At 37.5% G+C, this 25,360-nt stretch overlaps 1 protein-coding gene across 1 annotated transcript in view; it reads right to left on the bottom strand.

Annotated features, from left to right (window-relative positions):
* The window catches only part of LOC128650344 (cell death abnormality protein 1), a gene marked incomplete in the record, with an annotated part of 251,222 nt that extends 226,517 nt beyond the window's left edge, over positions 1 to 24,705 (bottom strand). Inside the window, 2 exon segments of the mRNA XM_053704215.1 lie at positions 23,429 to 23,566; positions 24,562 to 24,705. Of these exon segments, the coding sequence (XP_053560190.1) occupies positions 23,429 to 23,566; positions 24,562 to 24,610 (187 nt within the window).
* Positions 24,706 to 25,360: the final 655 nt, after the last annotated feature.

Below are 25,360 nucleotides of genomic sequence, written 5' to 3'. Positions count from 1 at the left end.
CTATTTAGCCTTAGGGAAGATAAAACATAAAAAAGGAGAAATTGAATGATAAAGTACAACCATGTGAGCCCTTCAGCGGCCACGCTACAAAGTTATATTTAAATACAAGAGTACTTAAATGAACTACTGTCATTCACCCTGTCCTCTCCTGCCTTCCTAAATATTTCACATAAAGCCAGTAGATAAGAACAGAAAGGCCCATCAAGTTTACCCATGTTAGTTAGCCTTATGCATGTCCCAAACATATTAGAATGTATTTAACCCCTTAATGACCACAGCACTTTTCCATTTTCTGTCCGTTTGGGACCAAGGCTATTTTTACATTTCTGCGGTGTTTGTGTTTAGCTATAATTTTCCTCTTACTCATTTACTGTACCCACACATATTATATACCGTTTTTCTCGCCATTAAATGGACTTTCTAAAGATACCATTATTTTCATCATATCTTATAATTTACTATAAAACATTTTTTATAAAATATGAGGAAAAAATTGAAAAAAAAAAAAAACACACACATTTTCTAACTTTGACCCCCAAAATCTGTTGCACATCTACAACCACCAAAAAACACCCATGCTAAAAAGTTTCTAAATTTTGTCCAGAGTTTAGAAATACCCAATGTTTACATGTTCTTTGCTTTTTTTGTAAGTTATAGGGCCATAAATACAAGTAGCACTTTGCTATTTCCAAACCATTTTTTTTTCAAAATTAGCGCTAGTTACATTGGAACACTGATATCTTTCAGGAATCCCTGAATATCAATTGACATGTATATATTTTTTTTTAGTAGACAACCCAAAGTATTGATCTAGGCCCATTTTGGTATATTTCATGCCACCATTTCACCGCCAAATGCAATCAAATAAAAAAAAAAAGTTCCCTTTTTCACAAATTTTGGGTTTCTCACTGAAATTATTTACAAACAGCTTGTGCAATTATGGCACAAATGGTTGTAAATGCTTCTCTGGGATCCCCTTTGTTCAGAAATAGCAGACATATATGGCTTTGGTGTTGCTTTTTGGTAATTAGAATGCCGCTAAATGCCACTGCGCACAACACGTGAATTATACCCAGCAGTGAAGGGGTTAATTAGGTAGCTTGTAGAGAGCTTGCAGGGTTAATTTTAGCTTTAGTGTAGAGCTCAGCCTCCCACCTGAAACATCAGACCCCCTGATCCCTCCCAAACAGCTCTCTTCCCTCCCCACAATTGTCCCCGCCATCTTAAGTACTGGCAGAAACTCTGCCAGTACTAAAATAAAAGGTATATTTGGGCTTTTTAGTGTGTGTGGGTTTTTTTATAGCATATTTACATATGCTGCTGTGTAGGGTCCCCCCTTAGCCCCCAATCTCACTGATCCCCACCAAACAGCTGTCTAACCCTCCCCCTCTGCCTTAATGGGCGCCATCTTGGGTACTGGCAGCTGTCTGCCAGTACCCAGTTTAGAAAAAAAGTGTGTTTTTTTTTTAGAAAAAACAGAATTTATGCTTACCTGATAAATTACTTTCTCCAACGGTGTGTCCGGTCCACGGCGTCATCCTTACTTGTGGGATATTCTCCTCCCCAACAGGAAATGGCAAAGAGCCCAGCAAAGCTGGCCATATAGTCCCTCCTAGGCTCCGCCTACCCCAGTCATTCGACCGACGGACAGGAGGAAATATATATAGGAGAAACCATATGGTAACGTGGTGACTGTAGTTAGAGAAAATAATTAATCAGACCTGATTAAAAAACCAGGGCGGGCCGTGGACCGGACACACCGTTGGAGAAAGTAATTTATCAGGTAAGCATAAATTCTGTTTTCTCCAACATAGGTGTGTCCGGTCCACGGCGTCATCCTTACTTGTGGGAACCAATACCAAAGCTTTAGGACACGGATGAAGGGAGGGAGCAAATCAGGTCACCCAAACGGAAGGCACTACGGCTTGCAAAACCTTTCTCCCAAAAATAGCCTCCGAAGAAGCAAAAGTATATAATTTAAAAATTTTTGTCAACAGGAACCTCATTCTTGAAGGCCCATGTGGAAGCCACAGCCCTAGTGGAGTGAGCTGTGATACTTTCAGGAGGCTGCCGTCCGGCAGTCTCAAAAGCCAATCGGATGATGCTTTTAAACCAAAAGGAAAGAGAGGTAGAAGTTGCTTTTTTACCTCTCCTTTAACCAGAATAAACAACAAACAAAGAAGATGTTTGTCTAAAATCTTCAGTAGCCTCTAAATAGAATTTTAGAGCACGGACAACGTCCAAATTGTGTAACAAACGTTCCTTCTATGAAACTGGATTCGGACACAAAGAAGGTACAACTATCTCCTGGTTAATATTTTTGTTGGAAACAACCTTCGGAAGAAAACCAGGCTCAGTACGTAAAACCACCTTATCTGCATGGACCAGATAGGGCGGAGAACACTGCAGAGCAGATAACTCAGAAACTCTTCTAGCGGAAGAAATTGCAACCTAAAACAAAACTTTCCAAGATAATAACTTAATATCTACGGAATGTAAGGGTTCAAACGGAACCCCTTGAAGAACTAGATTAAGACTCCAGGGAAGAGTCAAAGGTCTGTAAACAGGCTTGATTCTAACCAGAGCCTGAACGCTTAAACGTCTGGCACAGCTGCCAGCCTTTTGTGAAGTAAAACAGATAAAGCAGAGATCTGTCCCTTCAGAGAACTCGCAGAAAATCCTTTCTCCAAACCTTCTTGTAGAAAGGAAAGAATCTTAGGAATTTTTATCTTGTTCCATGGGAATCCTTTAGATTCACACCAACAGATATATTTTTTCCATATATTATGGTAAATTTTTCTAGTTACAGGCTTTCTAGCCTGAATAAGAGTATCTATTACAGAATCTGAAAACCCACGCTTTGATAAAATCAAGCGTTCAAACTCCAAGCAGTCAGTTGGAGGAAAACCAGATTCGGATGTTCGAATGGACCCTGAATAAGAAGGTCCTGTCTCAAAGGTAGCTTCCATGGTGGAGCCGATGACACATTCACCAGGTCTGCATACCAAGTCCTGCGTGGCCACACAGGAACTATCAAGATCACCGAAGCCCTCTCCAGATTGATCCTGGCTACCAGCCTGGGAATGAGAGGAAACGGTGGGAATACATAAGCTAGGTTGAAGATCCAAGGTGCTACTATTGTATCCAATAGAGTCGCCTTGGGATCCCTGGATTTGGACCCGTAACAAGGGACCATGAAGTTCTGACGAGAGGCCATCAGAACCATGTCTGGAATGCCCCATAATTGAGTTATTTGGGCAAAGATTTCCAGATGGAGTTCCCACTCCCCCGGATGCTCCTCCATCGCCAGGGAACTCCTTGTTACCCCCCTGATGGTTGATATATGTAACAGTCGTCATGATGTCTGATTGAAACCTTATGAATTTGGCCTTTGCTAGTCGAGGCCAAGCCTTGAGAGCATTGAATATCGCTCTCAGTTCCATTATGTTTATCGGGAGAAGAGAGTCTTCCCGAAACCATAGACCCTGAGCTTTCAGGGGTTCCCAGACCGCGCCCCAGCCCACCAGACTGGCGTCGGTCGTGACAATGACCTACTCTGGTCTGCGGAAGCTCATTCCCTGTGACAGGTTGTCCAGGGTCAGCCACCAACGGAGTGAATCTCTGGTTATTTGATCTACTTGTATCGTCGGAGACAAGTCTGTATAATCCCCATTCCACTGTCTGAGCATGCACAGGTGTAATGGTCTTAGATGAATTCGTGCAAAAGGAACTATGTCCATTGCCGCAACCATCAAACCTATTACTTCCATGCACTGTGCTATGGAAGGAAGAAGAACAGAATGAAGTACCTGACAAGAGCTTAGAAGTTTTGATTTTCTGGCCTCTGTCAGAAAAACCTTCATTTCTAAGGAAACTATTATTGTTCCCAAGAAGGGAACTCTTGTTGACGGGGACAGAGAACTTTTTTCTATGTTCACTTTCCACCTGTGAGATCTGAGAAAGGCTAGGACAATGTCCGTATGAGCCCTTGCTTTTGACAGAGACGACACTTGAATCAGGATGTCGTCCAAGTAAGGTACTACTGCAATGCCCCTTGGTCTTAGCACCGCTAGAAGGGACCCTAGTACCCTTGTGAAAATCCTTGGAGCAGTGGCTAATCCGAATGGAAGTGCCACAAACTGGTAATGCTTGTCCAGAAAGGCGAACCTTAGGAACCGAAAATGTTCCTTGTGGATAGGAATACGTAGGTACGCATCCTTTAAGTCCACAGTGGTCATGAATTGACCTTCCTGGATGGTAGGAAGGATCGTTCGAATGGTTTCCATTTTGAACGATGAAACCCTTAGAAACTTGTTTAGAATCTTGAGATCTAAAATAGGTCTGAATGTTCCCTCTTTTTTGGGAATTATGAACAGGTTGGAGTAAAAACCCATCCCTTGTTCTCCTAATGGAACAGGATGAATCACTCCCATGCTTAACAGGTCTTCTACACAGTGTAAGAATGCCTGTTCGAAGATAATTGAGACCCGTGGAACCTTCCCCTTGGGGGTAGTTCCCTGAATTCCAGGAGATAACCTTGAGAAACTATTTCTAGCGCCCAAGGATCCTGAACATCTCTTGCCCCAGCCTGAGCAAAGAGAGAAAGTCTGCCCCCCACCAGATCCTTCCCAGATCGGGGGCCAACACTTCATGCTGTTTTGGTAGCAGTGGCAGGTGACTTGGCCTGCTTACCCTTGTTCCAGCCTTGCATCGGCCTCCAGGCTGGCTTGGTTTGAGAAGTATTACCCTCTTGCTTAGAGGGTGTAGAATTTGAGGCTGGTCCGTTTCTGCGAAAGGGACGAAAATTTGGCTTCTTTTTAGCCTTAAAAGACCTATCCAGAGGAAGGGCGTGGCCCTTTCCCCCAGTGATGTCTGAAATAATCTCTTTCAAGTCAGGGCCAAACAGTGTTTTACCCTTGAAAGGGATGTTAAGCAAAAGCGCTCTGCGCGCCACGATAGCAAACCCTGAATTATTCGCCGCTAATCTAGCTAATTGCAAAGCGGCATCTAAAATAAAAGAGTTAGCCAATTTAAGAGCTTGAACTCTGTCCAAAACCTCCTCGTACGAAGATTCTTTATTGAGCGACTTTTCTAGTTCTTCGAACCAGAAACACGCAGCTGTAGTGACAGGAACAATGCATGAAATTGGTTGTAGAAGGTAACCTTGCTGAACAAACATCTTTTTAAGCAAATCCTCTAACCTTTAATCCATAGGATCTTGAAAGCACAACTATCTTCTATAGGAATAGAAGTGCGTTTGTTTAGAGTAGAAACCGCCCCCTCGACCTTGGGGACTGTATGCTATAAGTCCTTTCTGGGGTCGACTATAGGAAATAATTTCTTAAATATAGGGGGAGGACAAAAGGTATGCCGGGCCTTTCCCACTCCTTATTTACTATGTCCGCCACCCGCTTGGGTATAGGAAAAACATCGGGGGGGCACCGGAACCTCTAGGAACTAGTCCATCTTACCTAATTTCTCTGGAATGACCAAATTGTCACAATCATCCAGAGTAGATAATACCTCCTTAAGAAGTGCGTGGAGATGTTGTAATTTAAATTTAAAAGTTACAATATCAGGTTCTGCTTGTTGAGAAATTTTCCCTGAATCTGAAATTTCTCCCTCAGACAAAACCTCCCTCCTGGCCCCTTCAGATAGGTGTGAGGGTATGTCAGAACAGATATCATCAGCGTCCTTTTGCTCTTCAGTGTTTAAAACAGAGCAATCACGCTTTCTCTGATAAGTAGGCATTTTGGAAAAAATGCATGCAATAGAATTATCCATTACAGCCATTAATTGTTGTATGGTAATAAGTATTGGCGCACTAGATGTACTAGGGGCCTCTTGTGTGGGCAAAACTGGTGTAGACACAGAAGGGGATGATGCAGTACCATGCTTACTCCCCTCATTAGAGGAATCATCTTGGGCAATATCATATCTATGGCATTATTATCCCTACTTTGTTTGGACATTATGACACAAATATATCACATATATTTAAATGGGGAGACACATTGGCTTTCATACATATAGAACATCGTTATCTGATGGTTCAGACATGTTAAACAGGCTTAAACTTGTCAACAAAGCACAAAAAACGTTTTACAATAAAACCGTTACTGTCCCTTTAAATTTTAAACTGAACACACTTTATTACTGAATATGTGAAAAAGTATGAAGGAATTGTTCAAAATTCACCAAAATTTCACCACAGTAACTTAAAGCCTTAAAAGTATTGCACACCAAATTTGAAAGCTTTAACCCTTAAAATAACGGAACCGGAGCCGTTTTTACATTTAACCCCTATACAGTCCCAGGTATCTGCTTTGCTGAGACCCAACCAAGCCCAGAGGGGAATACGATACCAAATGATGCCTTCTATAAGCTTTTTCAGTGGTTCTTAGCTCCTCACACATGCATCTGCATGCCATGCTTTCCAAAAACAACTGCGCATTAGAGGCGCGAAAATGAGGCTCTGTCTATGACTAGAAAAGGCCCCCAGTGAAAAAAGGTGTCCAATACAGTGCCTGCCGTTTTTATTAAAACAATCCCCAAGATTTAACAACTATTAAAAGTAATAATCTGCCAAATATACTTAGTAAAGTAATCGTTTTAGCCCAGAAAAATGTCTACCAGTTTTTTAAGCCCTAATGAAGCCCTTTATTCTTTTACTTAAACTAAGAAAATGGCTTACCGGTTCCCATAGGGAAAATGACAGCTTCCAACATTACCGAGTCTTGTTAGAAATGTGTCATACCTCAAGCAGCAAAGTCTGCCCACTGTTTCCCCCAACTGAAGTTACTTCATCTCAACAGTCCTGTGTGGAAACAGCCATCGATTTTAGTAACGGTTGCTAAAATCATTTTCCTCTTACAAACAGAAATCTTCATCTCTTTTCTGTTTCAGAGTAAATAGTACATACCAGCACTATTTTAAAATAACAAACTCTTGATTGAAGAACAAAAACTACATTTAAACACCAAAAAACTCTAAGCCATCTCCGTGGAGATGTTGCCTGTGCAACGGCAAAGAGAATGACTGGGGTAGGCGGAGCCTAGGAGGGACTATATGGCCAGCTTTGCTGGGCTCTTTGCCATTTCCTGTTGGGGAGGAGAATATCCCACAAGTAAGGATGACGCCGTGGACCGGACACACCTATGTTGGAGAAAAATCCCTTTTTCTGTAGTGTAGCTTCTCCCCCCACCCAAGACCAACCCTCCACCACTCCAAGATCACTTTGTTTATTGTTTTATTTATATATTAGTGCCCTTTTGCCCCACATATGTATTGAAACTTTTCTGTAGTATAGCGGTTCCCACCCGCTCCCGCCCCGTGCACGCCTGCCGCCCCCGTGCCCCCAGTCAGCTCCGCCCCCGATCCCGCCCCTCTCCACAGCTCACCGATGGCCGCCCACCCGCCTCCCAAGTCGGCTCCCACCCACCAACGATACCGGCCATCGATGTCCGGTGCAGAGAGGGCCACAGAGTGGCTCTCTCTGCATCGGATGGCCATGTAAGGTTATTGCAGGATGCCTCCATATCGAGGCATCACTGCAATAACCGGAAAGCAGCTGGAAGCGATCAGGATCGCTTCCAGCTGCTTTCCACACCGAGGACGTGCAGGGTACGTCCTCAGGCGTTAACTGCCTTTTTTTTGAGGACGTACCTTGCATGTCCTCGGTCATTAAGGGGTTAAAGCAGTGGCGTATTTATGTTTTGTGCTGCACTCAAAAGTTTAAGGCCATTTTTCCCAACTTAAAATGTTTTTGTATTGTTTGTTTTTTCACAACAATTCAAAAGAAAATGGGCTAGCAAAACACTTGCATACAGGTGAGAAAGACTAGAAAATATCACCTGAACATCTCTATGTGAAAAAGAAAGATATTTTATCTCATAAATGTCCAAAGTATTCAAACCCCATTGCAAAGGACTTTAAGCAGCAAATCAGTATGTCTGTCCCGGGACAGTTTAAGGTTTAAAGTTTACTATGAAATCTCATTAGACCACAGTAAAAAATAAAAAAAACAAAAAAAGGAGATTTCATGACCTCAGCACTACTGATGATAATTGGCTGTATTTTTTTATTTTTTTTTACCTGCAGCTAAACAGCAGCTGAAGTATAACTTTTTAAACAGGACTTGCTCTGCTGAGCTGAGGAAATTGTGAGGTAAAATATCTTCCTTTTTCACAGAGATGCTCAGGTGATATTTTCCTGTCAGCTTTTTACAGTTATACTGCATCAGTTTCAAGTGATTTAGCATGCGAGTATTATGTCCCTCTAAGTCCCTTCATATTTTTGAAGGTTTCTACAATGTTACCTCTTTCTTCTAAACTATACATATTTAGGTCAAGGAGTCTTTCCTTGTACGTTTTAGATTTTATCCCATGTACCATTTTAGTAGCCCTCTTTTGGACAGTTTCAAGTTTTATTTATATCCTTCTGGAGATATTGGGCAAGATTACACATGCGGCGTCGGCCCAAAATCCGGTGTCACTAATTTTTAGTCGAATCGAGCAATCACATATAAGGCACAGCATACAAGGTACCCGCATATATTTTACCTGTCGTCCGCAATTTTTTCTCCCATAAACTAACATAGAACCGGCGTTGTAAATTGGTATCACATATTCAGTGCAAGGACTTGCGTGCGCAGAATAGAAACATTTTACTCCAATTCCACCTTGCCACAAAGGCAGGCCACACATAGTCAGCGCAAGGCTTGCTGCGCCTGCCTATGAAAGTACTGTAACTCCCTGGAAGCCTTAAACACCTAACGCATGCACAATATCCACCTCTAAACTGCCATCCCCCCACATTGCAATAACTAATAAAAGTATTAACCCCTAATCCACCAACCCCCACATCACAAACTACCTAAGAAATTTATTAACCCCTAATCTGCTAACCCCCCACAACGCAAAGTACCTTATAAACCTATTAACCCCTAAACCGCCAACCCCCCACATTGTGATCTACATAATTACACTATTAACCCCTAATCCACTAACCCCCCACAACAAAAGTATTAACCTAATAACTAAGCCCCCTAACCTTAACCCAAATTAAAATACACTAACATAAAATAACAAAATACTATCTACCTTAAAAATTTATTAAAACTTAACAAAAATAAAACATAAAATTACTTTAAAAAAAAAAAAAACACACCACTACAGTCAAATAAAATAAAAAACCTAAGATTACAAAAATAAAAAAGCTAACATTACAGAAAATAAACTAAATTATCCAAAATAGTTATTCCTTATCTAATGCCCCCTTAAAAAAAGTCACCCCCACCCTAATCCAACAATAAAGCTCTTAAAAAAAAACAAAAAAAACACACACACCGCACCCCCTAAAATAACCCCCCCAAATAAAACACACCCAAATTTAAAAAACAAAAAAACAACACAACAACAAAAAAAAACCATTGCCCCTAAATGGGCATTTGTATGGGCAACCAGCTCTTTTACTGCCCATAAAAATAAAAGAAAGCCCTAATCTAAATAAAAAAACAAAAAAAACCAAACACACTAACCCCAAAATAGGTACTCACCATTGATGAAGTCCAGAGATGCATTTTCTTCCATGCAGCGAAGGTCTTCTTCCAGACGAGTGCATCTTCACCGATCGCGGGCACACCTTTCTTCTTTCCGAAGCCCGGATTGGTAGTCGGCGATGTAGAGGTCCTCTTAATGCAATCGTCCACCGTACACTGAAGATTGAATGCATGGTACCCCTTTTATATTGGGGTACCTTGCATTCCGATTGTTTAAAAATTTCAAATCAGCCAATAGGATGTAAGCAGCTCTCATCCTATTGGCTGATTTGAAATTTTCAGCCAATCTGAATGCAAAATTCCCCAAGTTAAAAAGGGGTACCTTGAATTCAATGTTCAGTGTGCGGTGGATGATCGTATGAAGAGGACCTCACATTGCAGGAAACCGCTCTGCCGAAGACCGCTCCAAGCCTCCGGAAAGAAGAAAGAATTGATAGTGGAGTACACCTAGCGCCTACTAAATAAGACCTCTGGCTTTGATAATTTGACACCTAGTTGTCAAAATGGAAAGATGAAACTAATAAGGTATACCAAAGAGCAAACTATATGAAGGCTGGGTCTGGACCAAATGCAATATTATCAAACGATTACAATAAACAATTTATTGAGTACACAAATAAGTTAAAAACATGGATCCATGTATAAACAATCAAATTTATACAACAATAGCTAAATGAATAGTTAAAACAAATAGTTATGTAACAGATATAGCATTTAAAATTGTGCAAACATTGCTCTTAAAAAATATTCCTAAAAAAAATTCCAAATTACGTATAAGGCTCACAACAAACATTCAACTGTGTTTACCACATACACATAATAGGTGAAATATATTAGTCAGTTATATAATATTATCTAACCAATAATGTACTCGAATTTATGCAATGCTCCTAAATATTGCCAATAGTAACTAATGTGTAAGGCTCTGAGTAAGACCTTTAACTGTGTGTTTAACACATACGCATTGTCAAGTGAAAAATATTGTGACAGCAATATGCCAATGTAAAAAATATGTATCAAAAAAAGTTGTGTGCAAAAATTATTAATGGTCATAAAAAAATAGGTTAATCTTCAAAAAACGTGAATTAAGAGCAAAGATTGTGAAAAATGAAAAACCAAAAATTTACAAAAACATTGTGGTGTGTTAAAGTAGTGACTTATATAAAATGTAAATAATAGTCCAACCGTTAAAAATAGTCCAACAGTGAAAACTTAATAGAAAAAAAATATCCAACAATAAATAAGTAGTGTGTCTCTTTAAGAAAAAACAATAATCCTTAAAGTGTTGGAAAATCACCATAACTATTGCTGTTAGGATTCACAAGTGTTTTATACTGAATAGCAGTGTCAGTACTTGCTAGCCGTTTTCCAACCCAAAATTCTATCTTCTTGGCAAATATTTTGTTATAATCCCTGGATGATCCTTCTAAAAACAATCTACACCATCATATCTTTCTTTTACAGAAGGATCATCCAGGGATAATAACAAAATATTTGCCAAGAAGATAGAATTTTGGGTTGGAAAACGGCTAGCAAGTACTGACACTGCTATTCAGTATAAAACACTTGGAAAATCACCATAACTATTGCTGTTAGGATTCACAACACTTTAAGGATTATTGTTTTCTCTTAAAGAGACACACTACTTATAATTTATTGTTGGATTATTTTTTCTATTAAGTTTTCACTGTTGGACTATTTACCGGTTGGACTATTATTTACATTTATATAAGTCACTACGTGAACACACCACAATGTTTTTGTAAATTTTTGGTTTTTAATTTCTCACAATCTTTGTTCTTAAGTCACGTTTTTTGAAGATCAACCTATTTTTTGGACCATTAATTTTGTACACTAATTTTTACACACAACTTTTTTTTGATACACATTTTTTACATTCGCATATTGCTGTCACAATATTTCACTTGACAATGCGTATGCGTTAAACACACAGTTAAAGGTCTTACTCAGATCCTTACACATTAGTTACTATTGGCAATATTTAGGAGCATTGCATAAATTCGAGTACATTAGTTAGATAATATTATATAACCGACTAATATATTTCACCTATTATGTGTATGTGGTAAACACAAAGTTGAATTTTTGTTGTGAGCCTTAATTTGGAATTTTTTAGGAATATTTTTTAAGAGCAATGTTTGCACAATTTTAAATGCCATATCTGCTATATAACTATTTGTTTCAACTATTCATTTAGCTGTTATTGCTGTATAAATTTGATTGTTAATACATGGATCCATGTTTAACTTATTTGTGTACTCAAATTGTTTATTGTAATCGTTTGATAATATTGCATTTGGTCCAGACCCAGCCTTTGTATAGTTGGCGCTTTGGTATACCTTATTAGTGGAAAGAAGAAACAAGATGTGCCCGCCTGGAAGAAGACCTTCGCCGGACTTTATCAATGGTGAATACCTATTTTGGGGTTAGTGTTAGTTTTTTTAGATTAAGGCTTTAATTTTTATGGGTAGTAAAAGAGCCGATTGCCCTTTTACAGGCAATGCCCATACAAATGACCCTTTAGGGGCAATGGGTATATTAGTTTTTTTTTGTTTGTTTTTTTACTTAGGTCACGGTGTTTATTTTTGGGGGGTGGTGGTTGTAATTTTTTTGGAAAAAAGAGCTGGTATCTTTAGGGCAATGCCTACAAAAGGTCCTTTTAAGGGCTATTGGTAGTTTGTTATTAGATTAGGGTTTGTTTTATTTTGAGGTGGCTTTTTTGTTTTTAAGGGGGTATTGAATTAGGAATAACTATTTTCTGTAATGTTAGCTTTTTTTATTTTACTGCAATAAAAGGTTTTTTATTTTGGGTAATTTATGTTTATTATTTTTGGTAATTTTAATTTCATTTTGAAGGTAGATAGTATTTTGTTATTTTATGTTAGTGTATTTTAATTAAGGTTACCTTAGGGGGTGTTAAGTTAGGGGGCTTAGTTATTAGGTTAATACTTTGCGATGTGGGGGGTTGGGGGTTTAGAGGTTAATAGGTTTAGTAGGTACTTTGCATTGTGGGCCGTTGGCGGAATATGGGTTAATAGTGTAATTAGGTACTTTGTATTGTGGGGGGTTGGCGGATTAGAGGTTAATACATTTATTAATAGTTGCAATGTGGGGGGGGGGGCGGATATAGGGGTTTTGAACCGTTATGTTAATTTTTAGACAGGTTCGATTTTGTGGGGATTTCAAATTTTATTTTTTATAAAATTACGCACCGGCAGATCATATACTGGCTTAAGTCACTGGCGACTCCAGAAATGTGTATTTGTGCACATTTCTGAACCTCGCCAGTTTGTTCGACTTACAGAAGTATAGCAAGTCCCGGCGCCGTTTCTGTAATTCACCCGATGTGCAAGGTTAACTTACAGGCTACGTGGGTTTCAGCAGTTGCGCTGAAACTTGCGCCACATATGTAATCTCGCCAATAGTCTCCAGAACTGTACACAATATTCCAGATGAGGCCTAACTAGCGATCTGTAAAGTGGCAAAAGCACCTTGCTATTTCTGCTACCAATACCTCTCCCAATGCAACCAAGTATCTGACTGGCTGCACTGCTGAATTGTCTACCAAATCTTAAATAATAATTCCCAAGTCCCATTTATCTAATTTAGTTAGCCTAATTTATTTCAGGGTAGTTAAAATAACTAATTACAACACTGTTGTTATTAGCAGCCTTTCCCATTTGCATTTGAAGTTCCGTCATGCCACTAATGCTGGGGGGCTTGTAGCACGTACAGGCGTACCTCAGTTATTGTTGGTTCGGTTCCATACCACCGCAATAAAGCAAAAAATAGAAATAAAGTGAGTCACTCATTTTTGTTTTGTTTCCCAGAGTATATAAAAGTTATATTTACACTATACTGTGTGTAATAGAATTAGGTCTAAAAAACAAAAAAAAAACAAAAAAAAACACACAATGTACTTACCTTAATTAAAAATACTTTATTGCTTAAAAAAAAAATAAAAAAAAAAAAAATAAAAAAAAATAATGGAATCCTTCAGCGAGTCATTACCTTTTTGTTGGAGGAGTGTATATTTGTGTGTATATGTCGAAAGAAATGGTGCAGACTTGCTGAATACAGGGTTGCCACAAACCTTTACCATTTGTAAAAAGAGCAATATCTGCGAAGCGCAATAAAGGGAAGTGTGCCTGGATCCCCCCCCCCCACACACACACACTCTTTATTTCAACCCACTGTACATTTATCACCTGTATCATCATAAATATCTTTATGCAAATTCCTCCTACCCTTTTATTATACCTTATTTAGTAAGGACAGGGGTAACACTAATGGCACAGTTACCCTTTTATTATACCTTATTTAGTAAGGACAGGGGTAACACTAATGGCACAGTTATGTGAATCATCTAGGTTTCGGTTATGGTAATATCATTCATCTTTTGCTGCTAAGAGCTCCTGCTCCCCAATTTTACCAGTCATGCTTCTTGCATTTGTGTAATGTGTTATTACCTAAGTGTGCTCTTCTGTGATCCAAGCTTTGAGATATTCCAGATGTATCATTCACAGAATAATCTGTCAGTTCTATTATTTTTGGACTGAAGATTCTCTAAACATATGAATATTCTCTCCCAACACACCTGGTCATTAAGGTGCAACCTGTCCTTACTGTACGAATTGTACCCAAGTGAAAAAAAGTCAGCCCAGTGCTCTAAAAAATAAAAACCCTGTTTTTAATCCAGTAATTAACTGCCCTAGCTCCTTCTGCATTACTGCGTTGGCACATGGCACTAGTATTACAACTGATTAATTAAACTCCATCTAAAATATCACTAACACTCCGGATCTGTTTTTATAAAGAGGAGAGTTTACCATCACTAACATTTGTCTCTGATTTCTGCCCCCTTTCATCCTAGAGAGGTGTAAACCTACTCATTTGAAAGAAGACATTTTTTTATTTATTTTTTTGACCATTGGTATTTTAAAGATAGGTTTATTTAACCATTTAAATGGTTTCTGGGTTCTGAATTTATGAGAATTTGGATACATACAGTATAAAGAAATCCCCTCTCACATGAGTAAGATGATTGAGAACATTTTCTTAATCCACAAGTCGATACACTAGACTTCTAAAGCTTACAGTATCTTTTTTTAAATAATGGGTTCTTATGGACCTATAGATATCAAATACCAAAAAAAGATCACAGTGTAACCTTCTATACCCGTGTTATTAAATATCAAATCTTTATTATAATTTATGGTCTACATTAGGGTTGCCGCCATGACCCTATTCTAACAACGCAGACAGTTTTAAGGCTGAGCTCAATATAAATAAAGAATAAATAGAGGAATAAAAGCCCTGTTTAGTTTCAGTTGTTGCCACAAAGTAGATACATCTACAAGTGTAATAGCACCTCTCATTTTTAGAGCAACCTATATAATAATTTACTGATAAGCAGGCAGGATACCGATATTTTTAAGCAGCTAATTATGGAAAGATCTGTTCATAGCTGTAGAACTGAAACTTAAAAAAGGGATATGAGAACACAATATTTCATGATTCAGACAGAGCATGTGATTTTAAACAACTTTTTAATTTACTTCTATTATCAATTTTTATTCGTTCTTTTGGTATCTTTTGTTGAAAAGCAGGGATGTAGGCTTAGGAGCTGGCCCATTTTTGGAGCACTATATGGCAGCAGTTTTGCAAGAATGTTACCCATGTGGAAGATTACTACCAATCATGCTGTTGAATAAATATTATTTTATAGGCTGCCTAAACCTTGTGATGTATGACAGTCACATGCAGCAAGATTCTGATAAACAGAAGTATTTGTAACTTAAGTATTTTTAGAGAATGTTGTCTTGGAAATGTTTGTAAACATTGGGTTTTGGTAAACAGGATCTTATCCCGTATTTGTTTTTTTTCATATTCTCAACCGCACTCACTACCTTTACACTAGCCAGCAATTGTCAACATTTTTGTTAAATGTATTTCAATTGATCACACAAAAAATCAAAATGAACAAAAAGAAATATGTATGGGACAAATGCATTGTACATGTGCCTGGGAAAGCACATAAAAGCATAAATATCAAGCAAGCAAAATAAAATAAAAAGGGAGTGAGTTTGGAATTCTTTTTAGACAGTTCCCCTAAAGCAAAACTGTATTCATGTTTGATATTTTGAGCTTGGAATACAGGGTAAAGAAAAGAGGAGAGCGAAAAAACACACACTCACTCTCTCAAGAACACACACACACACTCTCTCTCTCAAGAACACACACACACACTCTCTCAAGAACACACACACACACTCTCAAGAACACACACACACACACACACTCTCTCTCTCAAGAACACACACACACACACACACTCTCTCTCTCAAGAACACACACACACACACACACTCTCTCTCTCTCAAGAACACACACACACTCTCTCTCTCAAGAACACACACACACTCTCTCTCTCAAGAACACACACACACTCTCTCTCTCAAGAACACACACACACTCTCTCAAGAACACACACACAGATATATTTCATTTTTAAAATGGGCTCCACAAAACATGATGCCCACTGCATGACTGCACTTCTTTGTTACACTGATGTTTAAGTGTTAACCTATTCATTGACAAAAAAAAAAGGCTGTAAAGCATTGCTTTGTAATCTGTTGCATCCATCTCTACCAACAAACAAAATCATATAAATGAGCATGAAATATGATTATTACCATGCAAGTGCAATATGCTAAATACATGGAGGTTTAAAGGGACAATAGCGACCAACTGAGATGCTCAGCCTCACACCTGCGGGCGCGGTTAATAATCTAGTTTAGTTTAGTTTACTAACAAGATGTAAAAACGTATTTGTCTTGGGCTGCAGTCTCATTTTATTACATTAAGTAATAATAAAATGAGACTGTCTGCAGCCCAAGACATATACGTTTAAACACCTTAACTCTCTGGCCGGTCCGGTGCAGTGCTAGCCCGCAGCAGGGCTAAAAGTAGTGGAAACTATTTGTCGGATTCAGACAGTACTGTAATTGCATTACAGACAGTAGTACTGAATCTGATTACTTATCAGCGGGCTCAATATTTTATAAGTTTTCTGCTCTGGTGAGCAGAGAACTTATAAAATATTGAGCCCGCTGATAAGTAATCAGATTCAGTAATGTCTGTAATGCAATACGGTGCCAGGTAGACCCCAAACATGCCCCAAAGAAGTTAAAAATACTAAAACAAGTTAAACTTACAATTTAGAGGCTCCTTCCACCTCGGTTTCTCAAAGCCACAGCAGACTCCACGTGAGGTGCAATCTTTTGCGCGGCTGAGGGCTCCAGGATGAGCAATGCTCCTTGGTGCGCGGGAATAATTAAGTGTGCGGTGTCAATCAAATCAATGTGAGGGAACATCATTCCTTTTCAAAAGTCTTGTGTGCTCACGCCAGCCAGGCTCCTCCTCCCACACGCCGTCATCACTTTACACGCTCTCACTCGAACAGTCAGAATTGTGCGATTAACAAGGCACGGGGCTGGGTTTGGAGGGGTGCTGCAGGCACTTAGAAATAAGTGCAAAGAGCTTGAAGCCTATACTTCTATCGCACGTGCAATAAATAGGAGGTTAAATCAGCAATTTTATTTTTTTACAAAATTGGACTGGCACCCTTTTTTAGCTGAATAAATATAATTTATCCAATAGGGAGCTATAGCAAAAATTATATTTATTCAGCCAAAAAGGTTTTTTTCCCCCCTCTCTTTCGGGGGTTCACGTGCGCCTGTTCTAATATAGAGCAGCCTCCACTGAATGGAGGATAGGGGTGGCTGCTATTCCTGCTTTCCCAGTCCCTTTCAGTGGTTGTCCCAGTCTAACCTCATCAACAGAGCTAAATTGGGAGCTTTTAACATCCGTACTCCAAGGTCCAATGTCCAGGCATGCAAGCGCGAAATAGGAAATCAAAGACGCCAGTTGTTTAAGCCTGTGATGCGAACCCGGACGGTGCAATTGAAATAGCATCAGGAGAATCTGCGGGCAGGGCCCCATGAGGCAGAGTGCTAATTGAGCATGGGAAATGTTATTACAAGGAGTAAAGTATTAGCATTTGAGAGGATTTCTGAGTGTGCACTAAACCACTATGCACAGTGTGGGACAGACTTGGCACTTAAGTTTGTACAGTGTGTGCCTGATGCAGATGGCAGATCACTTTCATTTGCAGAGGAGGTAGGACTTACTTAGCAAATGTTTTTTATTTCTTTGTGCAATATTGGATTGTAACTTCATTGTGGTAGTTGTATGGTGGGGCCAGGGGTCCATAAAAACCACTTACTTTAGCAGCAGTGTATTTATGATTATTTGACAATGCTGTAGAAATTCTATATTTAAAAACATGCAGAAATGTTTCCTCCTCAATACACAAATGGTAGAGAATATATATATATATATATATATATATATATATATATATATATATATATATATATATATATATATATATATATATATATATATATATATATATATATATATATATATATATATATATACACACACATATATAGACACACAGGTGGCCCTCGTTTTACAACGGTTCAATTTACACCGTTTCAGAGTAACAACCTTTTTTTCCAGTCATGTGACTGCTATTGAGAAGCAGTGCATTTATTAAAATAGCCAGTAGGGGGAGCTGTCCGCTTGTGTTGCAGCAAAGCCAAGCAAGCTGAAATGAATCAGTTTAACCAGACTTGAGCTATCGAGCAGATTTCAAAGGAACAAGATCTTCCTGTCTATAAATCAGTCCAGATTGGAATGCATAGAAAGAACTGTTTGCAGAAAAATGCAAGTGAAGTCTGTGTTGTGTGATTATTTTATTAGGTTTATAATGCTGTTTAGCAAATGTTTGTTCGTTTAATTATATGTTCTGTGTTTTTTTATTTTATTAGGTTTATAATGCTGCTTAGCTTTTAAAGTCTCCATTTTAAAAATAATGCATTAGGTGTTACTTATGACAATTTTGAGAGGGGCCTGGAACCTATCTCCCTCACTTCCCATTGACTTACATTATAAACTGGGTTTCAATTTACAACGGTTTCGATTTACAACCATTCCTTCTGGAACCTAACCCCGGCGTAAACGGAGGGCTACATATACATACATACACACATATTCAAAACCCCTATGAGCAGGTGCTCGAACTACAAGCCAGGCTTACCAACAGTTACTGATACAATTACCAGCAGGGTGTGGGACTGCCGAACACTGTGCTCCTCTAATGGCAAAATTCCCCCAGGATAAGGGTAAAAACTTACTTCCAGCCTCTTTCAGCTCAATACCTCACGTTGTCCCAACGGCAGCCACCGCAGCCGTGTGTGACTCAGGGTTGCTTCACCAGTCGGAATGTTACCTCCTTAGCCTCTCAGGGGATTGCTGTACTGTGCTTCTCGGTGGCTCATCACTGCCCGTTAGATCCTCAGCACCTGTGCAGGGCTTGTTTCTCACTCCTGCACCAGATAGTTAGTGCCGCCTCTGTGTTCACCTCCTCCAATCACAGGTGAGATAATGAACAGTGCATCTCAGTGATATTGGACCCAAAAAGGTGCTCAGCTCAAAAGGGAAAATTCTTTTGTAGAAAGTTAAAGTTAAGCCAGCACTGCAACTTCTTGATAAAAAGGTCCAATTTTATTTAAATTTCCATAAAAAGAGAACAAAAATAAAGTGCAAAAAGCTCTTAAGGTGATAGCTTGTCTAACATGTTTTGGACGTAGCCTTAATCAGACATTTAAAACATATGTGCAATTAAAATATATACCCTTGACTTAATGCTTATTGGATAGAATCTGACCAATCAAACAAATTGGACATTTTGAAAATTAACTCCCTGAGGTCTTGTTAACCCCTATATGTGCTGTATAACATTAACAATATTTTACATTATTTAATCCATAAAATGAAAATAATAATATGCTAGAATGTGTTTTACAATATGCTGTAATACAAAATACAGAATAAATTACACAGTTAAAAACATAGATAAACTTTACAATGGAGCTTGTGAAATAAATGGAATGTAATCTTCTAATAAGATTTCTATATTGTAATATTCACATATAAGTCACAATTTGATATTGACCTGGACCGTATTAATTCCATAAACAGTTAGAAAAAAATAGAAATAAAAATAAAATATAAATATTCTACAAAACACTTGTGTGCTGACTGCTCTTTTTACAATACCTGTATTCTCTCTAACCTGGGTACTAGTATATACTGTGTGCATCCTAAAAGGTAAAATATAAAGTTGCAGCTAATTTATTTTTATTTATTTAACCATTCTTGTTCAATTCTATCAGAACTTGATCATAGTAATAAGAAACTTGCAAACTGTTACCTAACTGGCACACTTCATTCATACATATTACCTATTGTTTAAGAAAACATGAAATCTATTCCCAAAAGTTTATGATATCATAGATAGAATTAAAGCCTTTTGGGACCCTAGTGTTCAGGGAGAAAATCCAGAAAGCTTCTCTCTACAGCAATAATTTGTTCAAATCACCACCTCTTCTTGGCTTATTTTCTCTATCATCTTCCATTTGAAAGTAAGATTTGAACTGGGATGTTTAACTATAAAATGTTTCGCTAATTCAGATTTAGCTTCAGATCTCTTTATATCTGAGGAGGTGCTGCCGGATTCTCTCCCTGGCTTCTCTCGAGGTACATCCTATATATTGTTTTTCAGAGCATGTACACCAGGCCAGATATATTACATATTTTGATCTGCAATTAAACGCAACCATCTATAGTATATTCCTTAGGTGTGATATTAGACTTAAACATCTCTCCTCTGTCTATAAATCCACACGGTATGCATTGACTATAGCTACACCTAAACATGCCCTTTGTTGTTAACCAGGAACTTGAAACAATGTTACGTGGTTAATCACTAGGTGATAGCATATTGCCCAAGGTAATACCCTTCCTATAAGAAAACCTGCATCCTTTTTGGACTACCTCAGTAAGTCCCTCATCGGCTGCTAGCATTGGTATATGCTTTTTTATAATTTTGCATATGTCACTGTAGTTGGAGGAGTATTGTGTGACAAAAGACACTTGTCCTTCACAATCACGTCTTGTCCTCCTTCACAATCACGTCTAGATGTTTTGGCTTTATGTGTCTTTCAATAGTTCCATCCTGTCTCTCTCATCTATCTCCTTTTCAATTTCTACTAACAGTGGTTTCTTATATCCTCTATCTTGGAATCTGTTCTTCAAATCTTCACTGTGTTTTGTGTATTCTTGGTTATTTGAAACATTCCTTTTTAGTCTAATGAATTGTCCCTTCACTATTGATTTTTGTACACTGGCAGGATGACTGCTTTTGCCGTGTAATAGTGTGTTACCTGAAATTGGTTTTCTGTAATTTGTGGTTTCAATACTTCTAGTTTCTATGTTAGATGTTAGCGTGAGATCCAAATAACATATAGTCGACTTCTTGAACTCAAACGTAATTTTTAGACCCCATATGTTGTGATTGAGATGATTCACAAAGTCACTGGCCTCGCTTTGCTTACACTACCCGTCCATATAAATATCAAATCATCTATATATCTATAGAATGATTTAATCTTACTTGCAAAATAATTTTGGTCTCCACATATGGTATTTAATTCCCACCAACCCCATTGTAAGGTTCGCGAATGAAGGGACAAACTTCGCCCCCATCGCCGTACCACTTGTCTGGAGGAAAAAGTTTCCGTCAAATCTGAAGTAAATTGTGTTTCAATAAGAAATTTGTCAGTTACTTCTAGTATGAAATTTATAGTGTAGGGGGTGTCTCTCTCTAGAAAAAAAATCTAATGGCTGCCAGGCCCATTTCATGAGGTATCGAAAATTATTTTGCAATTAAGATTAAAACATTCTATAGATATATAGATGATTTGATATTTATATGGACGGGTAGTGTAAGCGAGGCCAGGGACTTCGCTAACATCTAATATAGAAACTAGAAGTATTGAAACCACAAATTACAGAAAACCAATTTCAGGTAACACACCATTACACGGCAAAAGCAATCATCCTGCCAGTGTACAAAAATCAATAGTAAAGGGACAATTGATTAGACTAAAAAGGAATTGTTCAAGTAACCAAGAATACAAAAAACACAGTGAAGATTTGAAGAACACATTCCAAGATAGAGGATATAAGAAACCACTGTAAGTAAAACGTAACACCCTGTTGTCTGGGCTTTTTCTCTGTCATTTGGGCTCTGTGCGTTCCAGCGATCTCTGGCATCTGAAACCTGTGGGAGTTGATTAACTAAATTATCCCTTCTCTTCAACCACATCTCCGGATCTATTAAAATTTCAGTTTACGTTTTGGGATACTACACTTTTTTAAAGGGAAACTGAACCCACATTTTTTTTCTTTCATGATTCATATAGAGCATGCAATTTTAAGCAACTTTCTAATTTACTCCTATTATCAATTTTTCTTCATTCTCTTGCTATCTTTATTTGAAAAAGAAGGCATCTAAGCTAAGGAGCCAGTCAATTGTTGGTTCAGAACCCTGGAGAGCACTTGTTTATTGGTGCTGTCCAATCATCAAGGACAACCAAGGTTGTTCACAAAAAAAATGGGCCGGCATCTAAACTTACATTCTTGCTTTTCAAATAAAGATACAAAGAGAATGAAGAAAATTTGATAGGAGTAAATTAGAAAGTTGCTTAAAATTGGATGCTCTTTCTGAATCCCAAAAGAAAAAAAAATTGGGTTCAGTGTCCCTTTAAGTGCTTTATGTAAGTTCACTCTGTGTGACAAACTATATACCATTGCTTTTATTTATTTTTTTAATTCTGTTACAATTGTAAATTTTTGTAGCTACTAATTGTATGACAAACAAGTGATCATTGTATGAGATTGTTTTTATTCACGTTTTATTAAATGTTACTTTTTTAATTCATTTATACCTTTTGATCTGTCTAGCAGTCATTGATTAAGCTATTTTGGGTAGCGCAAACAGTATCTTTTCTCTCTGTTCTCAGAGAGTATCTGTATAAGTCTCAAGGACCACTTGCAGAGTTTAGGAATTTCTTACTTAAAAGGGGCAGTAAAGTCAAATTTAAAAACTTTCTTGATTCAGACAGATCATGCAATCTTAAACAACTGCCCAATTAACTTTTATTATCTAAATAGCTTTGGCTTTTTGGTGTATGTGTGTTTTTTTGCACTGAAAAAGATAATAAAAGCAGTTGATTTTAAACAGGAATGGTTTTTTCACGGCTTGTTTAAAAAGCCAACATTTCCAAAACTCTAATGGTTGACACATATAAGATAGCTCCCCCCATCAGTATAGGAACATATATATATATATATATACACACACATATATACACACATACACACCCCAGCGGGCCACTTCCTATCTCAGTGCTTTTTATATCTTGCAAAACAGCTAGACAGTGCTGGTTCATGTATGCCATAAAGAAAACATTGTGCCCACTGCTATGGAGAATGATAATGCTTATGCAAGAACCAGCACTGGTTGGCTAAAATGCAAGATTGTAAAAAGCAATGAGATAAGAGACATTCTGCAGAGGCTTAGATAAAGGTAATTCAGAGGTAAGAAGTATATTAATAAAACAGTGTTGGTTATGCAAAACTGGTGAAAGGGTAAACAAAGGAATTATCTATCTTTGTAAACAACAGTAATTTTCAAGTAGACTGTCCCATAACTACTATAGTGCACCAAATCATATGTTCTAATTGACTAGAGGTTGTAATTTTCACTACTCATTGCGAGTTTAATCCCTGCAACATAAGTGCACAGTAAAAGCATAACAGACATTTTGTAAGCTCTATATCACTTTACAATGCACATAAATATCTGCTTACTATTATTGGCAGAAGTTCCTGGCGGGCAGGCTATGCAATCCGTTATATTCACAAAACTGCAGTTGAATTCATTGATTGGAGTACTAGTGAGTGTCAAAGGGATCGTAGTAATGCTGAACTGAGCATCAACCAAGCAAGCTGTGTAATAACAGAATAAACCATTATCAGACCGTTTTATTTATAAAATAAAATAAAAAAAATCTCATGTCCAAATTAATTAAAAACAAAAACATTTGTAGCACAGTGCTAAATTTAAAAAAAAAAAAAACACATAGTTGTGAAAAGTATTTTAAGCAACAAAACATATTTAATCAAATTAATTCATTTTAATGGGACAGTAACATCAAAATTATCATGATTCAGACAGAGCCTGCAATTTTAAACAACTTTCCAGTTTACTTCTATTATCTAATTTGCTTTGTTCTCATGGTATCCTTTGTTGAGAAGCAAACTTAAGAGGTCTCAGGAGGAGCAATGCACTGCTGGGGGCTAACTGGTCATTGGTGGCTGCACATATACCTTTTGTCATTGGCTCATCCAAGGTGTACAGCTAGATCCCTAAAGTGCATTGCTGCTCCTTCAACAAAGGATACAAAAAGAATTAGACAAATTAAATAATAGAAGTAAACTAGAAAGTTGTTCCATTTTGAATGTTCTCTGTCTCTTGAAATAAATACGTTTAGTTCCATGTCCCTTTAAACATTTATGAATAAGAAAATTAAAACTGCATGGTCTTTAAAAAAAAAACAAAAAAACGAAATATGCAATTATAAATAAAACATTTCAAAAAATAATTATATTAGACAGTTATCAAGAACTCCAACCTGGTTACAGAAATACTTTACTAAGAGTGTTAAATAGTTTAACCCATAAATGCCCCCCCCCCCCATATAATACATTTATGCAAGAAATAAAATGACTGCTGTTCTCCATTGTCATCTGTATATTAAAAAGCACATTTCAAGCTCTGCATTATTGTACTTGTTTGTATTTAACATACAATGCCTGAGGAACTCACTAATTAAATGTTAATTAAAATGTTTTCCCAGGTGTTAATACCTCCAGAAAACTCTGAGCAATTATAAATAACTAAACTATTGCCATATTCTTCTAGAAAGATGAAAGAGACTCACCTAGTAAAGAAGCTGCACTCAGGACCCACATAAATCTCTGGACGCTCATGTTTACAGCATGTCACAAACTCACTGCAATCAGTTAACACACAGCTCGCTCCCGCTCCACTAACAGCCAATCCAATTACTAAACACACAGCTCGCTCCCGCTCCAACTCTGTCCCTTCTTGTTTAGCTTATGAATCATCACCTGACTCGCATCATGTGCTGTGTAACTCACAGCTCCTAGCAATCCCAGATTCCCTGCCCAATTGTCAAGGCACAACACAAAGGAGTTTTACATCTTATTTTTTTTTCACTTCCTCATCAAAAGCCTTCTCAAAATATCAACAGTGCACAATAATAGGCAATTTCACCATTTTAGTATTCTTTTGCAGCAGTTTTTTTTATGCAAAAAGATGAGATCATTACTTCATAGAAAATGCGTTTGTAACAGTCACTTGAATATATATATATATATATATATATATATATATATATATATATATATATATATATATATATATATATATATATATATATATATATATATATATATATATAATCCAAGTGACTGTTACAAACAGATCTAGCTGTATTCAGGAAAGTTGTGAACTGTAAATGCATTTTCTATGAAGTAATGATCTCATCTTTTTGCATAAAAAAAACTGCTGCAAAAGAATACTGAAATGGTGCAATACTATATGTATATATATATATATATATTAATCAACTGTAACACTAAATTTATATATATATATATATATATATATATATATATATATATATATATATATATATATATATATATATATATATA

The sequence above is a fragment of the Bombina bombina genome, chromosome 2 (assembly GCF_027579735.1).
Source record: "Bombina bombina isolate aBomBom1 chromosome 2, aBomBom1.pri, whole genome shotgun sequence".
Classification (NCBI taxonomy): Eukaryota; Metazoa; Chordata; class Amphibia; order Anura; family Bombinatoridae; genus Bombina; species Bombina bombina.
Note: the sequence above shows the minus strand (reverse complement) of the source record. Positions and strands in the feature narration are given on the sequence as shown.